The sequence below is a fragment of the Scomber japonicus genome, chromosome 11 (genome assembly GCF_027409825.1).
Source record: "Scomber japonicus isolate fScoJap1 chromosome 11, fScoJap1.pri, whole genome shotgun sequence".
Taxonomy (NCBI): Eukaryota; Metazoa; Chordata; class Actinopteri; order Scombriformes; family Scombridae; genus Scomber; species Scomber japonicus.
Window position 1 is genome coordinate 29,031,649 of NC_070588.1, and position 23,514 is coordinate 29,055,162.

Below are 23,514 nucleotides of genomic sequence, written 5' to 3' on the forward strand. Positions count from 1 at the left end.
TGATGAATAAAGTCAAATGTCTAGAATGAGCTTAATTGGTTCTGTGACTCTATTTAATATGTGTGCTCCTAATAAGCTCATGCCATGATTTATTATTAAAAAAAAAACTCTCCTGATCTTAAAGGTGTGACTTCAGATGTAATCATCAACATTTTCATCAGTAACTGTAACAGATTTCACTTACATTTATTTTTATTAAATGGTAACCTTGGTTATTGTTTTAAACATAAGCATTCAATTCTATATGTTTCTTTAATCAAATCCCATGTGTGTGATGATATATCTTAGTCATCTGTTGTTGTCCAAAAACTATAAACATTACAGACATGTCAATGAGCCACACAGCTGTGCTGGCTGATGTTCCTTACCTCCAAAGACTAATAACAAACTTCTTTGAGAACAATGGACAATGTCTAGCTAAATTAAGAGGTTGTTATATGCAGCACAACAAGCTGTCAAACCCTTGTAAACAGAGCTGCTTGCACATGCTCAGTAGTGTCTACCATACAAAGAACTGCTCTCCAGAGAGTGAAAATGCGATCGCTGTTATTAGTCTTTGGAGCCGTTTCTACACAAGCTACACTACCTGAGGAATAAGATATATCATATAACATTTAAAGGACAAGTTTAACATTTTGGCAAACTGCATGTATAGGCCTGACATAGTTGTTTTACATCACTTTTTGTGTATGGATTAAAGAAACAAGATTTAGTGTGTCTTGCATCTCATGGTGAGCTTTAGGGCTGCTAGGTGTATTATCCAGCTGTTTCCCTCTGCTTCCAGTCTTTGTTAACCTAAGCTAAAAGCCTCCTGACACAGGCTCCATTCAGTGTCTGCGGAAACACACTTTTTTCACTCTGTTTCTGAGAGTGAAGCCGTTTATGAACTCCAAACATTTTCTGGACTTACCCTTTCACACATGTAGCACACACAGCAGTCAGACACGTTCTCTCACCTGCTGGAAATACTGCGTTTGGTTTAGGTGAGGGGTGCAGAAAGGAGGACATAACACAAAAAGCGTGCTGCGGTTGTAATTCGCTATTTTTAGGCTTTTCAAATAAAACGTTTTTTATTGTAAAATCACAGGACGTGTTCTATCTAGAGCTAGCATCAGAGTGGAACGTTGAAGCCCAGTCAATCCATGTTTAAGTTTATCTTCTGTCATTTGATATATTGCTCGTACTGCTGTGATTTTGTTGCAGACAAATGTTCAGGTTTGCAGCGTGAGAAGGTCTGGATAAGAAGAACAATACCATCCTCATGTGTGTGCATTACGAATGGAGCTGACACTAGGAGGCTGTTAGTTCAGCATAGTTTAATTGATGAAGACCAAAACTGAGGGAAAAGAAAAGTGAAAATATAACAAACACAACTCTTAATAAGTGCTAATGTTGTGAGGTTTGCTGCATGTGGATAAATAGGCAAGTGTTAGTTAACAGATCTTGCTTTGGAGTTATTCTGCCATCTAGTGGCCAGAAATTGATTAATGCAGCTGTAAATAAAAGTAGGTTTCAAAGATTAAAGATATGTTTAAGACATAAGAACACTCTGCTTTGAATAATAATGTGTGACAGATATAGTTTTTAAACTCTTAAAACAACCTTCTTCACTGAGAAGTCCATTGTCAGTGTATGAGCATTGGAGTCTTCTTATAAGTTTCCACATCATAACACTATATGTTATGAATTATTCAAAATGTTCTGAGTTTTTTCTACTTTGTGAAGTATTGAATAGTTTACAGTTGGCTGTAGCAGCACTGTGCGTTACTGCTGCTACTTTAAAAATGTGAACTGCTGTGAACTGTTGTATATTGTACAGACTGTAAATCCCTGAGGTAATTGTGATTGTAGGTTATATAGATATGATTCCTCCATGGACGGCGTGTCAGTGAAGCTCCATAAAGTCGCTGCTGCTGGCTGCGGTTGCTGCACCAGCGTCTTTACAGACTACATGCCAGCTTTCGAGGGCTTTGTAAATACCACAAGTAATGAAAAGAATGTAGACAACTTCACTGCCTGGTGCCAGTTCTCCTCATTACTGTCATCAGTGGCTTGCTGGAAAACCCCCCACATCACTTCATTTGCCAGCTCATTTTCAGTATTTGGCACATTCCAGTTGACAGCATACAACATGTGTCATCCACCTGTGCAGCACACCCTGTGTGCCATCCAGCACGTGCACACAGGATACATGACAAAAAGATATATATATTTAAACATGGCAGCATGTCTCTTTAAATGTGTTGTATGTATGGGCATCGCATAAAAAATTCAACACAATGTGGAAGTTGAGCAGTTACTGACAGCTGATTACTCACAGCTGGAAAATGTGGAGGGTGATGTGACAGATGTTTTCTGATTTGAAATTGACCTTAGTTTCTTGCAGGCTGGATTTTGTCAAGAGGCAAATTTGTTACTAAAATGTTATGGTTTATGGTTAAGTTTAAACATTAATCGAATGCAAAGAAAGCAAGTATTTATTATTGTTTGATTAAATGCAATTGTTTTGCATTGTGTCTTTAAATTAAGCAGATGAGCGATGTAACAACATCACTAGCTCAGACCTGTGTGAAACGCTACAGGGCTTTAACTTTAAGCTGAAGCTTTAACTGAAACGACGGATACAGGAAGTGCAGACACGTGGCGACCAAGCCTCCAGGAAGTGCGCTGGGCTTTGTCTGAAGCCAATTGGCTGTGTTCGGAATCACATACTAACATGCTGCCTACTACTTACTCAATCAGTATGTACTATACTGCCTACTGAATGAACCTACTGAAGCCTACTGAACATCAAATGTGCCATTACCTTCTGATTGTTCATATTGAAGTATTCTCAAGCAAGACACTCGTTATTGTATAAACTGACCACATATTGGGAATGTACATGGTAACTGTATCACCTGAAAAAATATTACATGTTAACAGTCCTACACCGAGCATTACAACAGCTTAATCTCTCCCATTGCTGCCACTTGGTACAAAATGCATCTTGGGATACTGTACATGGATTGGGCGGATCATGTGGGAAACACCATAGGGCTTTTACTTTGTAACAAAGCCTCCAGGAAGTGTGATTGTGGTCTAGCCAAAAATAATGCCATCAAAATATTTGGGGTGAGAAACTGCGCTAAAGCTCCTCATTCAATTTAGCAACTAATGCCTATTTTCTTTATCCTTTAATTAGACGTCTATTTTCCATCTATAAACTGTCAGATGAAGTTGAAAATGTCCCCAAAGTTAAAGTTGATGTCTTCAAACTGCTTCTGTTGGCTGACCAACAACCCAAAGACACTTAATGTCACCTAAAGCTAACGCTTGAGGTGTAATGTCGCCCTGTGGCTGAACCTTGACCCCAGGTAACCCTTCCCACCTGTCAACTTGAAATCGCTCCCAGCCATGAGTCCTCCCTCTCTTCTCTCTCTCTCTCTCTCTCTCTCTCTCTCTCTCTCTCTCTCTCTCTCTCTCACTCTCTCCTGGAGACATGTCGAGACAAGCTGAGAAACACTAGGGGAGGGAGGAGACAAGGGGGGAAAAAAACAAAAAAAAAAACAAGAAAAACCAGAGAGCACAAGAGACAGAGGACTGAGTGTGGGAGGTGTGGGGTTTGAACGGAGGGAAGGGAAAGAGCCCAGGACGTGAGAAACAAAGGGGGAATTCCATGCTGCGGCTGCAGCCGTGTAGGATCGATACAGGACAGAAACTGTGAGGGAAGACAGTAGCTGAGGACGGCTCAGGCAGGGGAGGGGTGAGATAAACTGTCATTATATATCTGTGAATAACATGCTGTCAGTTCCTCTATTGACTCATTTCTTTCTTGTCTTTCTGGTAACTGACAGAACAGCTCCAAGATCTGCAGTGCAGGAGCTGGCTCGATGAACGGCGCTAACTATGAATCCTCCTCTTTGCTTTGCGATGTCAAACACACCAACGACAAGAAGTCAAAGACAAATCCGAAAGAAGGAGGTGAAGCAGTAGCTGACATAACCTTTCGCTGACTCCCCCTTCTTGTCAGTCTCACTGGTGTAGACCTGCAGGGGGAAAGACAGTCACTGATAGTAATCACCTGATGCAACACTCTCAGGAACTGACAGACTGAGGAAATATCCAGGCCTTGTCCACAGCTGTCACGAACTAGAGTTATCACCACCTGCAGCTTAAAATAAAAGTCGGAGTACTGAAGGAGCATGGGACGTGGAGTTCCTAACACTGAGTTGTATCCTGGATGTCACAAGACCAGGAATCAATGAGCAGCAGTGGACTTGGCAGCAGCTCCAGCTTGCTTCAGGGCCGGCGTTTCTACTGTCGGGAATGGGCCCTGGACAAGCTGCGGCGTTGCCTGGACGCTCGCTCCATGCTGGGCCAGATGCCTGGGCTGCTGGTGATAGGGGGTCCCGGCACTGGCAAGACCGCCCTGTGCACCGAAGTGGTGTGGCCCACTTCGAAGGCAGGGATGGAAGTCGGGCTGGCACCTCGCTGCCTGGCATATCACTTCTGCCAGAGGGAAGACCAAAGGAGTACGGTCTTGTGGAGGTTTGTCCTGGGCCTGGTGGAGCAGCTTAGGGCCTCACCAAACCTCCCTTCAGGATACAAAGAGATCCTCAACAGCCCATCTGTATCTTCAGCTCTGGAACCTCTCGCCTGTCAAAGAGACCCTGATGACACCTTCAAGAGGTTTGAGTTAAAGTTTTTACTTGAAAGTTCTCAATGTGAGGATGTCATTTCCACATTTTTATTTTAGATGTGACAATTACAAGCTTGATGTTGAAAGATAAGGTTTTATCGAAGAAGATTTGAGGGGAATTTGAAGGTTGTCAAATGAGAGGGGAAGAGGAAAGTTGCCAAAGGTGCACTGCGTGTATGTGCATGTTCAAGAGAGCGGCTCATCCCTCAATAGCTCAATACAACAAAATATATGTGTGGTATCATGTAGGTTAGATGGTGATAGAGTAGCTGAACAATGTTACAACCAACATGTGTCAGCAAGTAAGCAAAAGGTTGATCACGTTCAAACAACACGCTGAAAACCGGTGTCAGTTCTTGTTTAGTAAATGGTCTGCTGTCAATATTCAAGTGTTGTGACTGAAAACGTTATTATAGACATAAGAGATCATTCATGTTTATACACACCATTTTTTGTTTTTTGGTGACATACACGCTCACCTGATGGTCCTTATTGACCTTAATGACAGTTGAAACTAGGTCTGGGAGATATATTAAAACAGTATCACAGTAAGAACATGTTTAGACTATCAGTATCAGTAATATCAAGGTTGGCTAATATGTAACCAATTATAACTGACGAGGTGTAAGTTCCATGATTGTAATCAAATCATAAAACAGTAAAATAAAGTGTTATCCTGCTTATATGATGGCTATAAATGACCATGGTATGAAACTAGAACATCAATCATTTAATTTAGAAAGCACATTTTTTATCTTTTAGGCCACAACAAACAATTATTTTCATTATTGATTCATCTGTCCATTATTTTCTTGGGTAATAGTTTGGTTGTTTGATCCACAAAATGTAGATCATTGTTTCCTAGAGGAAGATAACCTCCTGTGTAGTGTTGTCCTGACCTACAGTCCATAAACCAAAGATATTCAGTTTTGAGTCGTAGCAGACTCAAGAAACCAGAAAATATTAACAAGCTGGAATCAGAGAATTTGGAAATGTTCCTATTGATTATCTAAGTAGTTAGTGATCAATTTAATAGTTGGTAACTAATCGATTAATTGAGCAATCATCGCAGCTATAATTATCTTTTATCATTCGTTGAGAATGGTAAACAAACACCCACCTCATAGGTGTACAATTAAACTGTGAAGGTACTAAAGGTTAATCCACACCTTCCAACCAATTGGAATCCTGAATTTTCAGTAGCCATGGTATATGGCAGTATATACCATGATATATGAGGTCAACCGTCAGACACTCTGTGACAACAAGGTAGATATCTCTGCAGTATCTCTGATTATATGAGGCAGTTGGGGGTCATACAGTGAACACAACACACATATATATACACACTAGAGCCCGACTGATTTATCACTCAACCGATATTATAGGCTGATACTGGCCTACCACAGATATATTGGTAGTGGTGATTATTGTGGTTGGATATGTGCTAAACATAAACTGTATAATATCACAGTCTCCATTAGGCTATATACTGTATCTTTGTCACAAGTGTTTGATAGCCATATTTGTAAAAGAAAATGTGTGTTTATGTCTATGAGATTATCGGCCAATATATCAATATTGGAATTTTTTTATTCCCTAATGACGGTTTTGGTATCGGCCCAAAAAATCCAGTATCAGTTGGACTCTAATACACACATATAAACAAATATATCATGGAGGTTTTTTATCCATATCACCTTCTCCCAGATAGTGGTACAGTATATATTACCATATGGAAAATTTAAATAAAAATCATATATAAATACAATCAAACTGATGTTCACATCATGGATACATGGAATTATCAGTCGCAATATCAGCAACAATGTAATAAAACACCCATGTATAAACATATATGTACTCAAAAATGAGTGCGTGAGTGAGTGAGTGAGTGAGTGAGTGAGTGAGTGAGTGAGTGAGTGAGTGAGTGAGTGAGTGAGTGAGTGAGTTGAAAACATTGGCAGCTCCTCCTTGTGTCATGGTAAGAAGCCTTAAAGCTTTTCTAACCCGTAAACTCTTGAAAGGCTGCAAGCATTTTTTTCCTAAATAGAGGTAATTCTGTGCAGGTGTTTAGACTGTCAACAACCTGTAAATTTAAAGCCCTGTGGCTATTATCAGCAAAGTAAAGACAAGCAGGGGCAGTCACAGGAACACAACTGCACCACCTATTCTTCCTCGTCTTATATTTATTCCTCCTCTCATAATGTGGCCCATTCAATGCATACACAATGGGCCTCCAGTGTGAATGAATGCTACAGTGTTATTTACGACACAACATCCTTTCAGAGAGAGGGGGCAAAGAAGAGGAAAAAAAAGAACAAAGAGGTGAAAAATGCCTCTTGTACCCCGGTGACTGTCTCAGCTGCAGTCAGTGAGGTCACTCTCCTCACCAGGACTTTTTTCACTCTCTCCTGGTGTGTTTACTCTGCGATGAGTCGGAGCCCTTTTACACTCCTCCCGTGTTTGCTCTTCTCTGGTGTGAAGTACCTATCTGGATTCAACATTCCCCTCTGACTGGCTCGCGGCCAGCAGCTGTTTGTGTTTGGTGCTCCGCGGGTGAAACGCAGCCATGTGAGAACAGCCGTTGACAAACCGATGAAACGAGGGCTGGAGTTGGCAGTAAATGGGCATACATGGGCCCTATGCCTTGAACTGGTTGGTAGCTCTCTGTAGTCAACGGGTTCATAACCCTTCACTGAACTTCAATGTAGAGCTGGTGCCTCTGTCTCTAAGCTTCTGCTTTTAGATTTAAAGTTCAAAAGCTTGATCTCTTTCTGGGATTTCAGATCATAGCTGCAGAAGCCAGTGTGCTTTATCTTCTGATGGCTGATTTGGATGAAATACAGATCGCTTTCACACCTGTACTGTAGTTTTATTAATGTGGTTCTTCCAGTTCTGATGCTATCTGTGTTCATGAGTTATGCATGAAGACTGATGGACTGTGTTGGTGACAGGAAGTCACAAAAGACCTTACAAAGAAATAAATGAGGATAATTAGTCAGGACTATACAGCTGGACTGCCTATTGTACAGTATGTGATAAATAAGACTGTAATGTTACTGGGGGAAATGATGATGATGGTGATAATGATGATGATGATGTAGAAATCCTCGCAGACTGTAATAGAAAACTTCACTGGGAACTTATTATGTATTTTTATATATTGCTTATACATGTTTTCTTTTAGGTTCCCACTTGATTAAATAATGGTAAAATCACATCTCTAGGAGTTTAGGTCTACGCTCTACTCCGCTGATTTAGCATTTGCTCTATTATTCTTCTTTGTCCAAACCTGCTGCCTACATTACCCACAATGCTGACTGTGAGGTTGAGGATTTGGGTGTGTGGTAGGTAGTAGAAAAATGTGTCATACAACTATTAGCCACTAAGACCTTTCATGTGTAAAACTGGTGGCATTCCCCTTTAACAACAGCTTTTACACCAGTCTAAATGAACCAAACCTAACAGGCAAATGCAGCAGAGTTTGTCTGAGCTCCAGCTAACATGTTAAAGGTTTTCAAATGGAAACATCAGAGTAAACCTTTAGGAGAAGGTAGAGGGGATGAGCATTGGCTTAGCGTGAGATTTATATAACGATGGAGATAACGATATAGATCAAATACAAGAAAAGGCAAGAATTACAAAAGAAGAAAGAATATAAGACAAACTACCCCCATCCATCCATCCATCCACCCACTCAGCCACTAAGCCACTCAGCCAAAAACAGTAAGGAACCAGACATGCAACAGAGACACATATCCAGTCAGGCATGTGCAAACAATAAGTCATCATGAGTGTGAGGAAACAGAAAAGCTTTCACTTTTGCTTTTGAGCTTGAACTCAGGTGTGACAGATCTGAAGTCATCAGATAAGGTTCTAGAGGAGAAGACCAAAGTCATCTGGATGGAATTCTAGATACAGTTAGAAGGTGACTCAAGAGGTGAGACTGGGTTGTAGTCACTGAAGTTGACTCTGTATTTCACTGGAAACCAATGAAGTGGTTTAAGTACTGGAGTGCCTTTTCTTAGAAGGTTTAATTGTAACATGCACCTCTTCATAGTCCAGTTAAAGCTGGTGGTCACCCACAAGCCCATAGTCCTCCACCCTGACTGTGGGCTAGATGGAGAGACAAACATTAAGCAGTAATAAAAAGGAAGGCTACATTACACTTCCTCCTCTGCAGAGTGGAGCGTGTGCTCAGAGTGGGAGTGTCACTTTAATCAAATGACTAAAGCACACACACAGAGAGGTATGATAAGCTGGAGCTGTCACCCAAGGCAGGGTTTAAAGCTGCTTTTAATTGCAGGTTATGCTCAGTGATAAAAGTCAAAGGCTACTGTAATGTTTTAGTAATGAGATGATTCCCTGACATGAAGGCTAGTCTTTAAATATCCTCTACACAGGAGATTGATAGGAAAGTAATTACTGCACATGAGGATTATTGGTGTTTAGCACAGAGTTAATCATTTGAATTCATTGTATAAATCAAACAAACCTGTTAAACACTTGCTGCTTTTGTCTGTTTTACATCATTGTGAATTGAATATCTTTGGGTTTTAAACTGCTGGTCGCACAAAACGTCATTTATAGACTCTACCCTGGTATTTGGGAGCTTGGAGCATTTTATAAGGTGTAAATTACCAATAAATCAATCAATAATGAAAATAAGCCACCAAATCAGTTGCACTCTCAATGAGATTCAAAAAAATGTTGGTCACCCAAATGTCAATCAGAATTGTGAGACCACAGAGTTTCTCCTTAGTTCTTATAGTTCTGGTGGGCTTCCTGGCCTGACAGACCACCTCTAATTTAATTTTAAAAAAGTGAAATACAAATGAACCTGATCTGAAAAGAGCAGAGGCAATCTTTCTCATAGTGAATGTCATATATTCAATAAAGTGTGGCTGTTGTTTAGGCTGTCATCCAGTGGCTAAATTCATCATGAGATGAGATGCGTCAGGAGATGGGCCACTAAACGCCTCTGCTGAATAATTTCCTGGTGTACTCTTCTCACCAGTAAATGATGCTCTTCTTAAGAAGTGACATTAAATTCCGGTATGTGAAATTAATTCTATATTTTAAGTTTAAGGGATTGTTTTAGTCTTACTAATGTATGATTTCACTCAAACAAGGTTGATTATCATTTATCAAAGTCTCCAACATTTCAGATGACTCATCATCACTCCCTGCAAATATATGAGTCCTGAAACTGATACTGACTTGTTGACCTAGGCGTGTTAAGTTAATGACTTATTCTTTCAGCTTCACAGGTTCCAACTTCAGCCAGCTGATATTTTGGTGCATTTCTGGCACAACAGCTCTGTTTACAGCACAGATTACCTCTTCAAGCCGTCTTAAAAAAACCTCTGGCTGTTTCCTTCCTGCTACTGTAGCCGCCTATTCTGCTTTTACAAGATTGGAAGCTTAGCTCTGTTTGGATATCAACATCATATATGCTAAATACTCTAGTGATTTTCTTTTTTATCCAAGTTGAAAGAAAACCTGTTTTTTGGTGACTAAAGGTGACTGGACCCTTTGGTTCATTCTTAAACATAGACATTAACACTAATAACAGCACACACACACACCCTGTGTTTGTAATTGACTGGAGTTGAGCCTCTATTTGACCTGTGACCCAACACTGCGGTCACAGTTTAATCACTGTTTGTCACCTTTCAGACAAAGTCTTCTTCAGCATGTGTAGCTGTGTACAAATCACTGCTGAACACAACACAGGATTAAACCAGAGCTGGTGTAAATATATTTACTACACTTGTAGTTGACTGTCTAGTCAGTAAAAGTGGTGTTTGTAATGTTTGCAGTGGATATTCAGCATGTCATTGTGCTGCAGGTACATCGGTGTGTATTTGGCTTTTGGTTTATTGACACTAATCTATTAATTAAAATGCAACATATCAGAATTTGTAAGAAGATGTTATCCGTGATGCTTTTACAGTCTGCCAACCTTAAGTTGGATGGATGATCAGTCCATGTCTGACCTGAGAAATACTGGAAACTAAGAAATAAGACTGATAAACATGAGGAAAATTGAGATTTTTCTAAGTTTATGAAAAGGTCAGACGATGTTCCAATATAATATTACCATTTGTTACATTCAAAAAGCAACTTTTATGCTTGAGGCTGCTAAAATCAATCAGTCTTTATTTATATAGCGCCAAATCACAACAAAAGTCATCTCAAGGCACTTTCCACATAGAGCAGGTCTAGACCGTACTCCTCTTTAACGGGCTTTAGGTGGGCGACCATCTGCCTTGACCGGTTGGGGTTGAGAAGTCAATATAAGTTTTCATTATAGGATTAGAATCTATCATTAAATCGTCTCAACCCTGGTCTTAATCAAATCTCCCACTGTTCAGCTAAGTCAGTACAGGCTGAACATTGCTTTCTATAATAAGCAGGGATCGCTGTACAGTCAGCAGCATTACAGCTGTTAGAAAACATAGCTGATTGTGTGTTTTTGACTGCTGCAGCACAACAGTGGCCATCCGGCATGCATCGCCTTTGTTCTCAAGAGCCTCCACTTCCTCCACACAACTTACACTTTCAAGATGTTGTAATGGAGTTTTCATTCTCCAGCTAACCTCTACCTTATGTTAGCTGCAGGATTTCATTGTCCTCATTTAAACTTGCCTCATGCCTTGAATCTAGTTGTAACTGGAGTCAAAGAAACCCTTTGTGTTTTGTGTTTTTACACTGGGTTTATGTCCACATTCAGGACTTAAATTGCTTTCTCTCCCAACATTCCCTTCCTCTCCTGACCTGGATCTGTCTAGTAAGAAGTAGGAATGATTGATGCATTATAAACAGTGTATGATTTATGTTTATATGTAATTACTGTATCCTTTGAAATGTTTTAACTGATTGTGAAGTGAGTTTACGCTGCATCTCTACATGAAAGCAATGACTACTATGATTATCTTTGTTATTCGGCTGGTAAATGGAGTTCCAGTAGCGTGCAGGTGAGAGAGAGGGAGTAAAGTTTCGAATTCGAGCGTGTCAACAGTGAGGAAGTGTAAGATTTAAAGGTCAGGAAATGAATGTAGTCTGTGGGAGGACGTCAAAGAGAGAGATATAAAAGTATGCGCTGGTATGTGAGGATTGTGTGTTCACAACCTGTGTACACATAAACTCATGTGTGTGTGTGTGTGTGTGTGTGTGCGAGAGTGTGGCCAGGGTGGAGCAGGAAATTTCAGAGGCTCCATTAACCTGACTCACCATCTGATCACAGCAGGATGTGGGTGCTGATTGTGCTCTATAAAGAACAGTTACACTGTAACTCCATTTTTATACAAACTTAACATTTATTGCTTTTTTTCTTTTTGGTTGTTTGAATGCTGCTCTGTCTTAAAAACAAGATTTTAATCCCAATGTTCCAATGTTTAATTGCGGTAGACGATGCAGTATTTTGTATTCCATAATAAATACTGTTGTTTAAAGTTAAAGATAAGATATTCCTTTATTAGTCCCACAAACGGGAAATTTACAATATTTCAGCAGCAAATAAAGAATAAAAAGAGTGAAGAACAATAAATAAGTAGTACAAAAGCAATAAAAAAACAATAGTAGTTTGAGGGAAAAGTTTGCGGTAAATGCTGTCCTACACAACTTCTCACAGTAACACACATAAAAAAAAAGGGTGCCAAATTTAAACCATCACACCAGCCAGTGTCAGCTGTTGATTTCATAAACTATTGCTCGTAGAAGCATCTTGCATCAGCCGTCAGTTGGCCCTCTTGAGGTATTTGTTTGACTGGAATTACTTTCAAAATGTAAAAATAGGAAAATTGTGTACTTTAGTTGTTCACACGGTATCTAAAAGGCTGAGAGGCATTGTAAGAATGTTTTCAAAATATGTCAAATGAAAAAACAAAAATAAAAAAGCCAACAAAACACGTTAGTGCTTGAACTGGAATTGCCTGGAGTCATGGCAAAACGGCTGCCTGCATAGTGATGGAATGATTTCATTTAGTGTCACTGACTTTATATGCAAAATATTTGGCTTATTTGTTTATCTGTGCTGTAGCAGTCAGTATAAAAGAAAATGTTCACACTGTCACTAAATTTAAGCTCTTCCTCTGTTTCTGTCTCTTTTCTCTACATGTTCATAGGTCAGTGCTGGGACCCCTGTTGGACCTTCCTCCCCCAGCCCAGTCACTGATGCTGGTGGTGGACTCCCTGGATGTAGGCTATGGGATGGGCGAAGGAGGCAGGAAGAGCGGCTCCATCGCAGAGCTCCTGGCTGCTAATCAACACCTGCTGCCTGGCTGGCTGCTGTTGGTCTGCTCTGTTCGCCGCCACAACAAGGCCATCTGCAAAATGTTCTCAGGTATGAAGAAAGAATAACTCATCATACTTTAAGATATTACACTGTGAATTTGAGTCTGTGAGGGGTCTTTGTGGTAGATATCAAGCAGCCATGATCGGACTCTCAAGATGACTATCTATAGGCATACAGTAGATACCTTTGATCATGAAGTCCACCTTTTATTTGACTCATCCTGATTAAATCATTGTGGCAGGTGATCTTAACATTATCTTTGCCATCTGATTTCTTATTTTGGTACTGATTTCTTATAGCTGAACAAGTTGTTCTTCTTTGTTGCAGGTTTTCGTAAGCTCTGCCTGGATGATCTTCGGAAGCCCCCACCGGTCCGTGACGTGCAGCAGTACATCCTCTGCCGGCTTGACAAAGAAGCAGCTCTTCGCCGTCAGCTCACCCCCGACACTGCTGACATGCTGAATCTGCTGCACATCAAGAGTGGCGGCTGCTTTCTTTTCCTTGAGCGTGTGTTGGACGGCGTGGCGGCTGCCCTAGTGGGTCTGAGGGAGATCCGGGACATCCCAGGGACTCTCAATGGCCTCTACCTTTGGCTGTGCCAGAGACTCTTCCCCCGTGGGCTCTTCATCTACGTAAAGCCACTCCTTAATGTACTCTTAGCTGCCCCGACGCCTCTCACGCCCAAGCAGTTGTTCACAGCAGCCTGGACTCATGACACCACCCTCAGCATCGTGGACTTCCAGAACAAGCTCCGAACCCTCTCTCCACTCCTGATTGATGGCCCTGGGGGCAGCAAACTACTTTTTCACGCCAGCTTTGCTGAGTGGCTGACAGATGTCAAATACTGTACACAGAAGTACCTGTGTAGCAGAGCAGAGGGTCATAGCATGCTTGCCATGGCTCTGACTCTGCAGGGACCTCACCTGGACATTGAGGACACTTGTCAGCTAGCCACACATTTAGTTTGCTCAGGTCACCATAAAGATAATCCTTCATTATTGGCACTATGGATGCTGTGGGCAGGTGTGCCTGATCTTACACCTAGCTGCAGCAGTGCCCTAAGTACATCCTTAACTCAGCCTCCTGTTCTTGTCAGTCAGGATGTCCTCCAGCTGTTAATGAGGACTGGGCTCATCACTCCAGCCTGTTTTCCAAATGCACACTCAAGTGTTGGAGTGCTTTGTATAGGTGAAGAGGGAACTAATGTAAAACAGGCATCTGAGAGGGAGGGGTCTGTAAAGAAACTGCTGGACAGTGGAGTGTCTTTAAACCCGTTTGGATCTACAGATGGACAGACTTTGTTGGCCAGCGCAGCCCATGAGGGTTCTGTAAATGTAGTAGAACTTCTCCTGACACAAGGATCTGATCCATTGATCAGTGATCATCAGGGTCAAACACCACTGACCTTGGCTTCCAGGCAGGGTCTTGTAAAAGTGTTGTCTGTGCTCCTGGAATGGGCCAAGAACCAGGAGCCAGAAAAAGCAGCCGGGATGATGGAGCATGTCGACAATGAAGGCTGGACAGCACTGCGCTCTGCAGCTTGGGGAGGTCACAGCGAGGCAGTCAGGCTTCTGCTGGATGCAGGGGCAGATGTGGATGGATGTGACGGTGAGGGTCGAACTGCTCTCAGAGCTGCAGCCTGGGGGGGGCATGAGGAAACAGTCCTGACCCTGCTGGACTATGGTGCACAGGTTGACAAAGCTGACAGCAAAGGCCGCACGCCGCTTATTGCTGCTGCTTATATGGGACATCATGAAGCTGTGGAGATATTGCTGGACCACAATGCAGATGTTAACTTAGCTGATGGAGATGGGCGCACTGCTCTGTCAGTTGCTGCCCTCTGTGTCCCTACAGCAGCAGGGGTCAAAGGTTATGGGGAAGTAGCATGCCTGTTGCTGGAGCGTGGAGCAGATCCTGGACACAGAGACCATGATGGAATGACACCACTGCTCCTTGCAGCCTATGAGGGTCATGACGACATCGTTGAACTTCTGTTAGAAGCTGGTGCTGACGTAGATGAGACAGCTGGCCCTGACGGCAGTGCCCCTGCTGCAGCTGCTGTTACTCCCCTGCTGGCTGCTGCAGCAATGGGCCACATGCAGACGGTGTCACGGCTGCTTTTCTGGGGAGCAGCTGTGGACGCCATTGATTGCGAAGGCAGGACAGCACTGTGCCTGGCAGCGGCAAGGGGCAGTACTGAGGTTGTCCGCGCCCTCCTGGACCGAGGCCTGGATGAGAACCACAAGGATGACCTTGGCTGGACACCACTGCATGCTGCTGCCTGCGAAGGCCATCGAGCTGTGTGTGCTGCTTTGACAGAACGAGGCAGCATGGCACGTGTTGGCGAGCTGGACATTGAAGGACGTACTCCTCTTATATTGGCTGCCCAAGAAGGTCACTGGAGCACTGTCAGGCTGCTGTTGGACAGACGTTCACCTATAGACCATAGGGCTTACGATGGACATTCTGCCTTGAGTGCAGCACTTCTGGAGAGCCATGCTGAGGTGGCAGAGCTGCTTATGAGGCGAGGAGCTGACACTGATGTCCGGGACGCTGAGGGACGGCCTTTACTCTACATCCTGGTCTTGGAGAATCATCTTGAAATGGCTATCCTCCTCATTGAGAAAGGGGGGGTGCCTCTAGAGTCCCGAGATTCTGAAGGCCGTACAGCGATACATGTGGCCTCCTGGCAGGGGTGTGTGGAGATGGTAGAGCTACTTTTGAAGCATGGAGCAAACCCCAATGCACAGGATGCAGAGGGGAGACCCCCACTGCATTCAGTGGCTTGGAACGGACATGGTGAAGTGGGGCGTCGTCTCCTGGGAGCCAATGGAGTCAATATAGACCTTGCTTGCCACCAGGGGGCAACGGCTCTGAGCATTGCCGCCCAGGTGGGACATGCTAACATCGTTGCAATGCTTCTGGAGAGAGGTGCAAATCCCAACCACATGGATAAATATGGCCGTAGTCCTGTCAAAGTGGCAGGGAAACACAGGCACTCCAATATTGTCAGGCTTTTGGAGAGCTACGGAGCCAAGCCATACTTAGGCATGCTGCCTCACTCCAGTACTATCTCCCCTGCAAAACCCAATAAGATCCCATCCTTAGGCATCTCAGATAGTAATGGAGATGAAGTCGCAGCTGCTACCTCCTCCTCTTCAATATCTTCTCCCGGCTCCACTGCAGAAAGATTTCACTCCATTCAGAGCTCCCAGACGTCATCGACCTGCCACTCGCTTGCCACGGTGCAGACGGTTCCAGCTGACAGCCTCAGCTTCATCCAGCAGATCCAACAGCACTCCCTGCCCCGCAGCCGTAGCCGTCCCTCTACCCTCCCTCCTCCGGGGAGCTCAGGTATGGGTAGCCTCCATGGAAGCAGCCAGAGGCATCGCAAAGGCAGCCCTCCCCCTACTGTTTGCACAGTCACTGCCATGGTGCACAACTGTGAACTGCCTCAGAAAGGCTCCTCATCTGGACTTGAATATCACGACAAAATAAACAAACAAAACTTAATAACAGCAGACAGGACTGCTTACACAGGTGGTAAATGGCACTCAGTCATGGCTTCTTTGGGGATAATGCCTGGGCAAGACAACCCTGCTGTAGGTGCTAAAAGCAGAGAGAATCCTCCTGTTGGCTACCCATATAGGTTACAGAGCCCGCTTCAAGGGGATGCTTGGGATTCTCTACCCCATAAGAACATTCTGTCACCTTCTTGCTACAGTTTTGCGCCAGTCCCACCTTGTAGTGCCTTGCCAGAGGATGTTATGGTCACCATGACAACCACAGACCCCCAGCTTAATCTTAAACAGGCCATCAAACTGCAATTTGAAGGTCCCACCAGTTCAGCCTTATACAAAAGAGAGACACCCCTGTGACTGGTGCTCCAGTAAGTGACTTAAGTTAGTTATTATCATAATTGCTTCACATATTGCTTTTCCTTTGTTAGAGCATGTCGATTAATGCTAAAACAATTAGTTGATGAGTTAATTAAAAGTCATTTATCAAGCAAAACAGCTAAATGCTAAATTTTGTGGTATCAAAACAATAATAGTTGTCTTTGGGGAAATATTTTCCCCAGAGCATTTGGGGTCAAATATTAAATGACATCATTTTGTTTTGGGTTTTTTTCACAGAAGTGGATGGTGGTTTTCGCCATGTAAAATGACTTTATGCGTTCAGATGAGAGAGGAAGAAGAGAGGTGATCTCTTTCTCCACCCACCTTCAGAAGACCACAGGAAGAATGAACTGAATGGCATTGACGCTGACTTACATTCCTGCCCTTTTGGTTTCTGTTGTATACTGTATGTTAAGCAGGGCTCTCCGAGACTAGATGATGCTGATTCATTTAAAATGTAAAGCACAACTGTGTTCATTTTCATTATACTGTCATCAGCACCAATATGCTTTTTCTTATTTTATTTTAATTTATTTGGTCCAGTAAGACTTAAATCTAGAGCCATATGTTTTTTCTTAGCTCTATAGTGATTAACACTCGCTATTACGAGAGAAAGTCTCCAGGTTATGTTCTGAATTTTTTTTTCTAGCAAAGATCCTTTTTGTTCAAGCAGTAAACAACTTTAAGAGCTTTAAGCATGTGGCCTTGATCTTTATTGAAGGCTTTGATATTTACTATAAACTGTTCCCCCACACATTCATTGCTGACAACCAAAAAACAGTTTGTAAGAAAAGCGAGCCGACCAAAGCCCAACCTAGTGCGGGGTTTATGATAAAAAAAACTAAAAGACACAGCCAAGTTTACTGAACCAACTTGGCTTGCTCTGAGTGTGCCTGTGAGCAAGCTGGAAGGAAAATGAAAATTGGACTATAAAACCTGAGGGTGGATGTGGGAGGGTTGTTAATTCCAAACTTGTATGTGGCCTAAAGGAATTTCGAGTTCTTTGTCATTTTTCATTGGATTAATATTTAAATACATTAATTAATTAAAATCGCAAACTGTGCCGTACTTATCTACTCTGTTTGCTTTTATTTGAGACTGTACATGCAAATGTGTACTCTAGTTGTATTTCATGCACTTTACTCCTAAATGTCAGTGAGAGCTTCTGATGTGGTAGCAACACACAGAGATGAAAGACTGGCAGTGGGTTTATGGTAGCCACAGGCGATGATACAACAAGTGATTTTGGACAGTTTTGAAACAAGAGAAAGGAAGGCTCTACACACAGGTCCAGAAGTTATTTATGTTGTGTGTCTGTAAAACCTTTTAGATGTTAAATTGGACCTTTGGGACTACATGTCCCACGTGTACTTGCATGAAAAAATGCAGGTGTGTTCTATTTGATGTCATTAAAAGTTCCTCTTTTGTCAAACATTTGCCCTGACCAATGAAAGTTTAGCTTTATTATTTGATACAGTTGTAAGCTTATAGTGATCATGTCTGTGTGGTTTAAATTTATCACAATTAGCAGATTGATTATTTATATATTTGTTCTTTTTCTTTATTTCTCATGCATATTTACAATTTATTGACATTTGTATATTTATTACATGAATATAAAGTAATGAAGCAGCCAACATCACACTGAATTTTACTGACTGTTTCAAAATACAGTTCAGCTGTCCAACTTCCATTGCAACAAATCAGACAGTGATCTGGTTTCTCACCAAACTCTGATAATAATTCTCATTATTTTTAAGTTATCGTTCTGAATACAGGACATGAAAGCTGTTTTTTAAATGATTTTAGGTTAGTATTACATGCTGGGCCTGCTCCCAGCTTTTTGAGAAGTTGACAGCCATGTGGACACCACGGCTGGCAGAGCTAGCGGCTAAATGGAGCTAAGGACTTACCTCCTGTAATTGCTGGATTATTGCTGCTGGTTGTCAGATATATAAGGCAGTGTCTAAAACAGACTCATGTGTTACTTGAGAAACTGCAATTTCTGTAAATATGGTGACAGATACTGAGCTGTCTGGGATCAGCCAACTACTTAACCGGCAAGCTAAACTGCAGTCCAGCCTGGTTGAGCTGGAGACTAGTAAACAAGACCCAACTACTTGATTTGTAGTGGATTATATAAAACGACATTCTGTCCCGAACTTTTTGATCAATATAAGTGGATGATCACTGTAACTTTGATGATTGTAAGCAAGGACCAAAGTACTAGAATTGGACCGAAGTGTGCAGAGCCTTTCTTTCAACATATTTGATGTTTTTGGCTTTCCTGCACTTAGCATTGTGTCATGAGCACAATGAATTCTCAAAAGGATAACTGTGAAGTAAAAATACTGCTGGTAGAGTCATATTTTTTTCACTTATTTACTTACCTCCTGCACAATACATTATGCACAAGAGTTTTTTACGGTCCGTTGTACATATTGTATGACCTGGTCAGATGCTTTGCTTGGTCTCAGCATTTTAAATCTCTCTTTTGTCCCAACCCACTCTCTGTGATGATTTATTTTATGTTTCATAACCTCCCTCTTACTTAACCTCTTGCAAGGCTCCGTCCTACTTCTCTATATTTTCTCATTGAGGATTTCTTTCAGTTATCTCCTTGAAAAACTACTACAGAACACGGCAGTAAAATCTAAAGACCTCATCACTGTAACTGGCAATTACTTCGTAGGTTGTCCAGTGAACATTTCAATTTAATCACAAGAACTGGCTCTTAGCTGGAGCTGTTGAATGTGAACAAAATATGAACTACTTCTATTTTCCAATAAGGAGTTCAAGGTGTTCTGTAGTAGATACACATTAGCTTAGAGTAAATATGAGGAAGCAGATGGACAACTGCACTTAGAATGGCTTGATTGAGGGTCATAAAATGCTGTTTGCTAACCAAGGCTAATGGAGCTTTTCTATTATACAGTTCTAACACTACTTGGCTCGACTCTACTCGTTTTTTGTTTTTTTTTGCTTTTCCATAATGGACAGTACCTGGTAACTGGTACTTTTTTTGGTATCTGCTCTGGCGAGGTTCCAAGCGAGCCAAGCTGATACTAAAATGTGATGTCAACAGACTGCAGGCCACTGATTGGTCAGAGAGTGACGTCCCACACGAGAATTAAAACCCGTCATTTTTAAATACCAGCAACAGTAGTTACAGCGAGTTTCATGCAAGTTAACATGGCTCCTATGTGCAAAACTACACCGTGGTCCTTCGACGAGGTGCAGACGTTCCTGTGACCCCGCCCGTGTTGAGGAGGTACTATGAAGTAATGGAAAACGACTACCTGGTACCAAACCGAGTAGAGTTGAGTTGAGCCGAGTAGTGCTAGAAATGTATAATGGAAAAGCGCCATAACAGTAGTAACCTACATTTAGACCCTTGATCAAATCACAATGTTATTGCGCTGTTGTCTCAAAATTAGCATAGTGTAGTTTAGCTTATACAGCTATAGAGGAGCGAGGCTTAACACACACTTCACTCAAGCTACTACATCCCACAAGTAGTCAAATGCAGTTCTATAGCTATCACGTTTGCTTGGATACAGTTTTTTATACCGTACACCCATCATTACTTACTGACTTATTTAATAATTTTATTTGAATAGCATTTTTCAAGCTAGGAGCATAAAAACAATCATGAATACGAAAATAAAAGACACAAGAACAGCAAGCTATATAATACAAGCTCACGATTATAAGACTATAAAAGAAATATACAAATGAATCATCCAAAAGGTGAAATAAGTGAAACTATTCAACTTAAAATAACAACGTTGCTGTATTAATGGAAAAAAGAAGAGGATGGTTTGTAAAAATGTGTCCTAAGACAGTAAAAGTAGGAACAGTGTCAGCAGACTGAATACTAAAACTGATGTGCCAGTACAGCAAAAGCTCCATCACACTTTAAACTATTCAAAGAAATGACTTGTAACTTATATTTGACATGTAACAAGAGATATCTGAACAACACAGGGACACGAGGTTATGAGAAAATGTCTTTTTTATTTCTTAAAGACATCTCAGGGACATCTTGTGTGGTGTGTCTGGCCAGACTGAGCGATTGCAGAGAGTTGGAGGCAGAATGTTTCTGTTTGTTACACCGAATTCTCGACCATGTCTGTGACGTCTGTCAGCCATGTGTTTGCCAAGAAGCTTTTCTTCCCCTCACATATTTGTTCCCGTCTGATGATTATTTTAAAAAGTTCTGCTTTTAGGGGAGAAAAAAAAGTGCTTTGAAAATCATACACATTAGTGAAGACATTAAAAGGCTTCTTTCTGCATCCAGCAGCAGCGTTTAGCATCGCAGTCAGCACTGTCACCAAGGTGACAGACAAAGAAATAGCAGTGTGTATATGTGCTGTAGCCTACGTTAGTATGCATAGTCAAGACACTCTACTCCTGTCCTGCTGACAGCTGTGGTCCTGCTTTTATAGGACTGACTGAAAAGGTCAGCAGTAACTTTCATCCACTCTGCCTCCTTTTAAACCTCCTGGAAGAAACACTGTCTGCATGTAAGGTGAGAAACAAAAGACTTTGCAATTGTGAAAAGGATTACATTTAACATTTAATGAATTCAACGGAGGCTGGAAAAAAGGATTTAAAAAAAAGGTATTATTATCTACTTCACACTTATACTGGAGCCAAGTCATTTCCATTATTCCTCCTCCACACCTCAGTGTCAATTAAAGCAATAATATCAATGAATATAGCATGCATTCATCTGTATTTCAAATGACAGTGTGATTACTTTGTATAGAACACAATACAATCAGTTTGTTAGCCAATCAGCTTCAAAATAAGTGTTAAAATCTAGAATATAAGCAGCATGTGAGAGAATTAGCTGTGGTGAGAAGGGAAAAGGCTGATGTATGCAAAGATTGGACTTATTTTTGTGGTATAATGTTAGATCATTGGGGGAAAAAAAGAAATAATCTGGAAGGAAATGTAGATTAGTGGTCAGAGAAAAGGAGACAGCCACAGCAAGTGAGGAACAGGAATACTGGATGACAGACAGACAGGATGAGCAGCTGGCTATAGGAAGCAAGAAGGCTCAGTGGAGAACAATGAAGAAACAGGATAGTTCATCAGTTAGGAAACAGCTGATGGGAAGCAAGTGGACGTGCAGATGGAGAAACAGGAAGATTTACTGTGCAGAGAAAGAGGAGATGCAGTTCACAGAGAGAAGAGAGAAAGCAACACTCTACAGATGAATGATAAAAGGGTTGCTATTAGTGAAATGAGTGTCTTTATAACAATATCTACTGCATCTCCCTATTGTTTTTTTCCCCTGAGCTGTACAACCTACATCTAGAAATATACACGCAACTGACTTTGGTGAGCTAGCAGTAAAAAGTTAAGTTAGACTGCCTGGAAGTGGTCTCAGACTTTTGAACACTACTGTAAATGTATATACTTGTGGTTAAAATAAACATACTTATTCTTTTTTTGTGGAGCCAGCATAACATTTCTGCTTTTAATCCATAAAATGTGGTTTAACCATAAAAACTTTGTATCAAATAATTCAACTTGCTTAAAAACACTAAATATCAATAAAACACCGTATCAACTAGTTTGGCATGATCAGTGGTGGACAGTAACAAAGTAAATTTACTTGAGTACTGTACTTAAGTACAGTTTTTGAGTATCTGTACTTTACTTGAGTATTATTTTTGGGAGATACTTTTACTTTCACTCCACTACATTTGAAGGACAAATATTGTACTTTTTACTCCACTACATTTCTATTGATGCTCTCCTTACTTGCTACTTTTGAGCTCACGTTACCTGATGATTTTTTTTTTTTTTTTTTTTGCAAAATTCTGAGAAAAATAAACGTTCTGCTGATTTGCATATGGTTTGTCTTAGTCGTATTGCCGTACCTGTACTACGTCATGCCATACAAAGAAATGAAGAAACTCCCACCGAGCAGGTCTTATCTCAAACCCATGATTGAGATTTTTGTCACAAAAACTGATCACGGCCTACAAAAACTCGTCTTCCAACCTGAAAAGGATGTCGCGGTAAAGTAGCTACTAGCATTAGCTAGCTTAATGTTTGTTAAATTGCAGATGAACATTTTAAACATAAGTGTATGTGCTTGTAGTATCATAGTTGCCATTTTTAAACGGTTTAAATATATGGCAACTGTTGCAGTGCAGTTGAATGATTAAGTTGACTTTCTGTTCATGTTTTTTATATAATTCATATCAAAGAGTCCAAGGTAGGGGTTAGGGTTTTATGGGTTTATTTTTGAGCTATAAACATGTCTGGAGCAGAATCACATCAGTGTATTGTATAATGACAATAAAGCTACTTTCCTGTATTTTCTGAGATATTTTAAAATACTTTTACTTAAGTAATTGTTTAAGCAAATACTTTAGTACTTTACTTAAGTAATTGTTTAAGCAAATACTTTAGTACTTTACTTAAGTAATATTTGACAAGGAGTATCTGTACTTTTACTCAAGTAGTGAAGTTGTGTGCTCTGTCCACCTCTGGGAATGATCTTACATTATAACTTTTATATTAAATAAAGCTAATGGAATACAATTGTTCTAAATATTACATTTCATCTGGAGAATCATGGAGATCAGGAAACATTTATCATTATTAGTATA

The 23,514-nt window shown here is 41.1% G+C and overlaps 1 protein-coding gene across 1 annotated transcript; it reads left to right on the forward strand.

Moving 5' to 3' along the window:
* The first annotated feature begins 4,222 nt into the window (after positions 1-4,222).
* ankrd50l (ankyrin repeat domain 50-like) lies at positions 4,223-17,530 on the forward strand. The gene is made up of 4 exons (XM_053329003.1): positions 4,223-4,671; positions 12,814-13,031; positions 13,311-16,872; positions 17,120-17,530. Exons 1-3 carry the CDS (start codon positions 4,223-4,225, stop codon positions 16,859-16,861), a joined length of 4,218 nt encoding a protein of 1,405 aa, XP_053184978.1. The 3' UTR covers positions 16,862-16,872; positions 17,120-17,530.
* Positions 17,531-23,514: the final 5,984 nt, after the last annotated feature.

Bases quoted from the DNA above. Each gene is read 5' to 3' on its own strand.
- ankrd50l (XM_053329003.1), top strand. From the start codon at position 4,223: ATGTCACAAGACCAGGAATCAATGAGCAGCAGTGGACTTGGCAGCAGC. The intron at 4,672-12,813 runs GTTTGAGTTAAA...ACATGTTCATAG, and splicing joins CCTGATGACACCTTCAAGAG to GTCAGTGCTGGGACCCCTGT. The intron at 13,032-13,310 runs GTATGAAGAAAG...TCTTTGTTGCAG, and splicing joins CATCTGCAAAATGTTCTCAG to GTTTTCGTAAGCTCTGCCTG.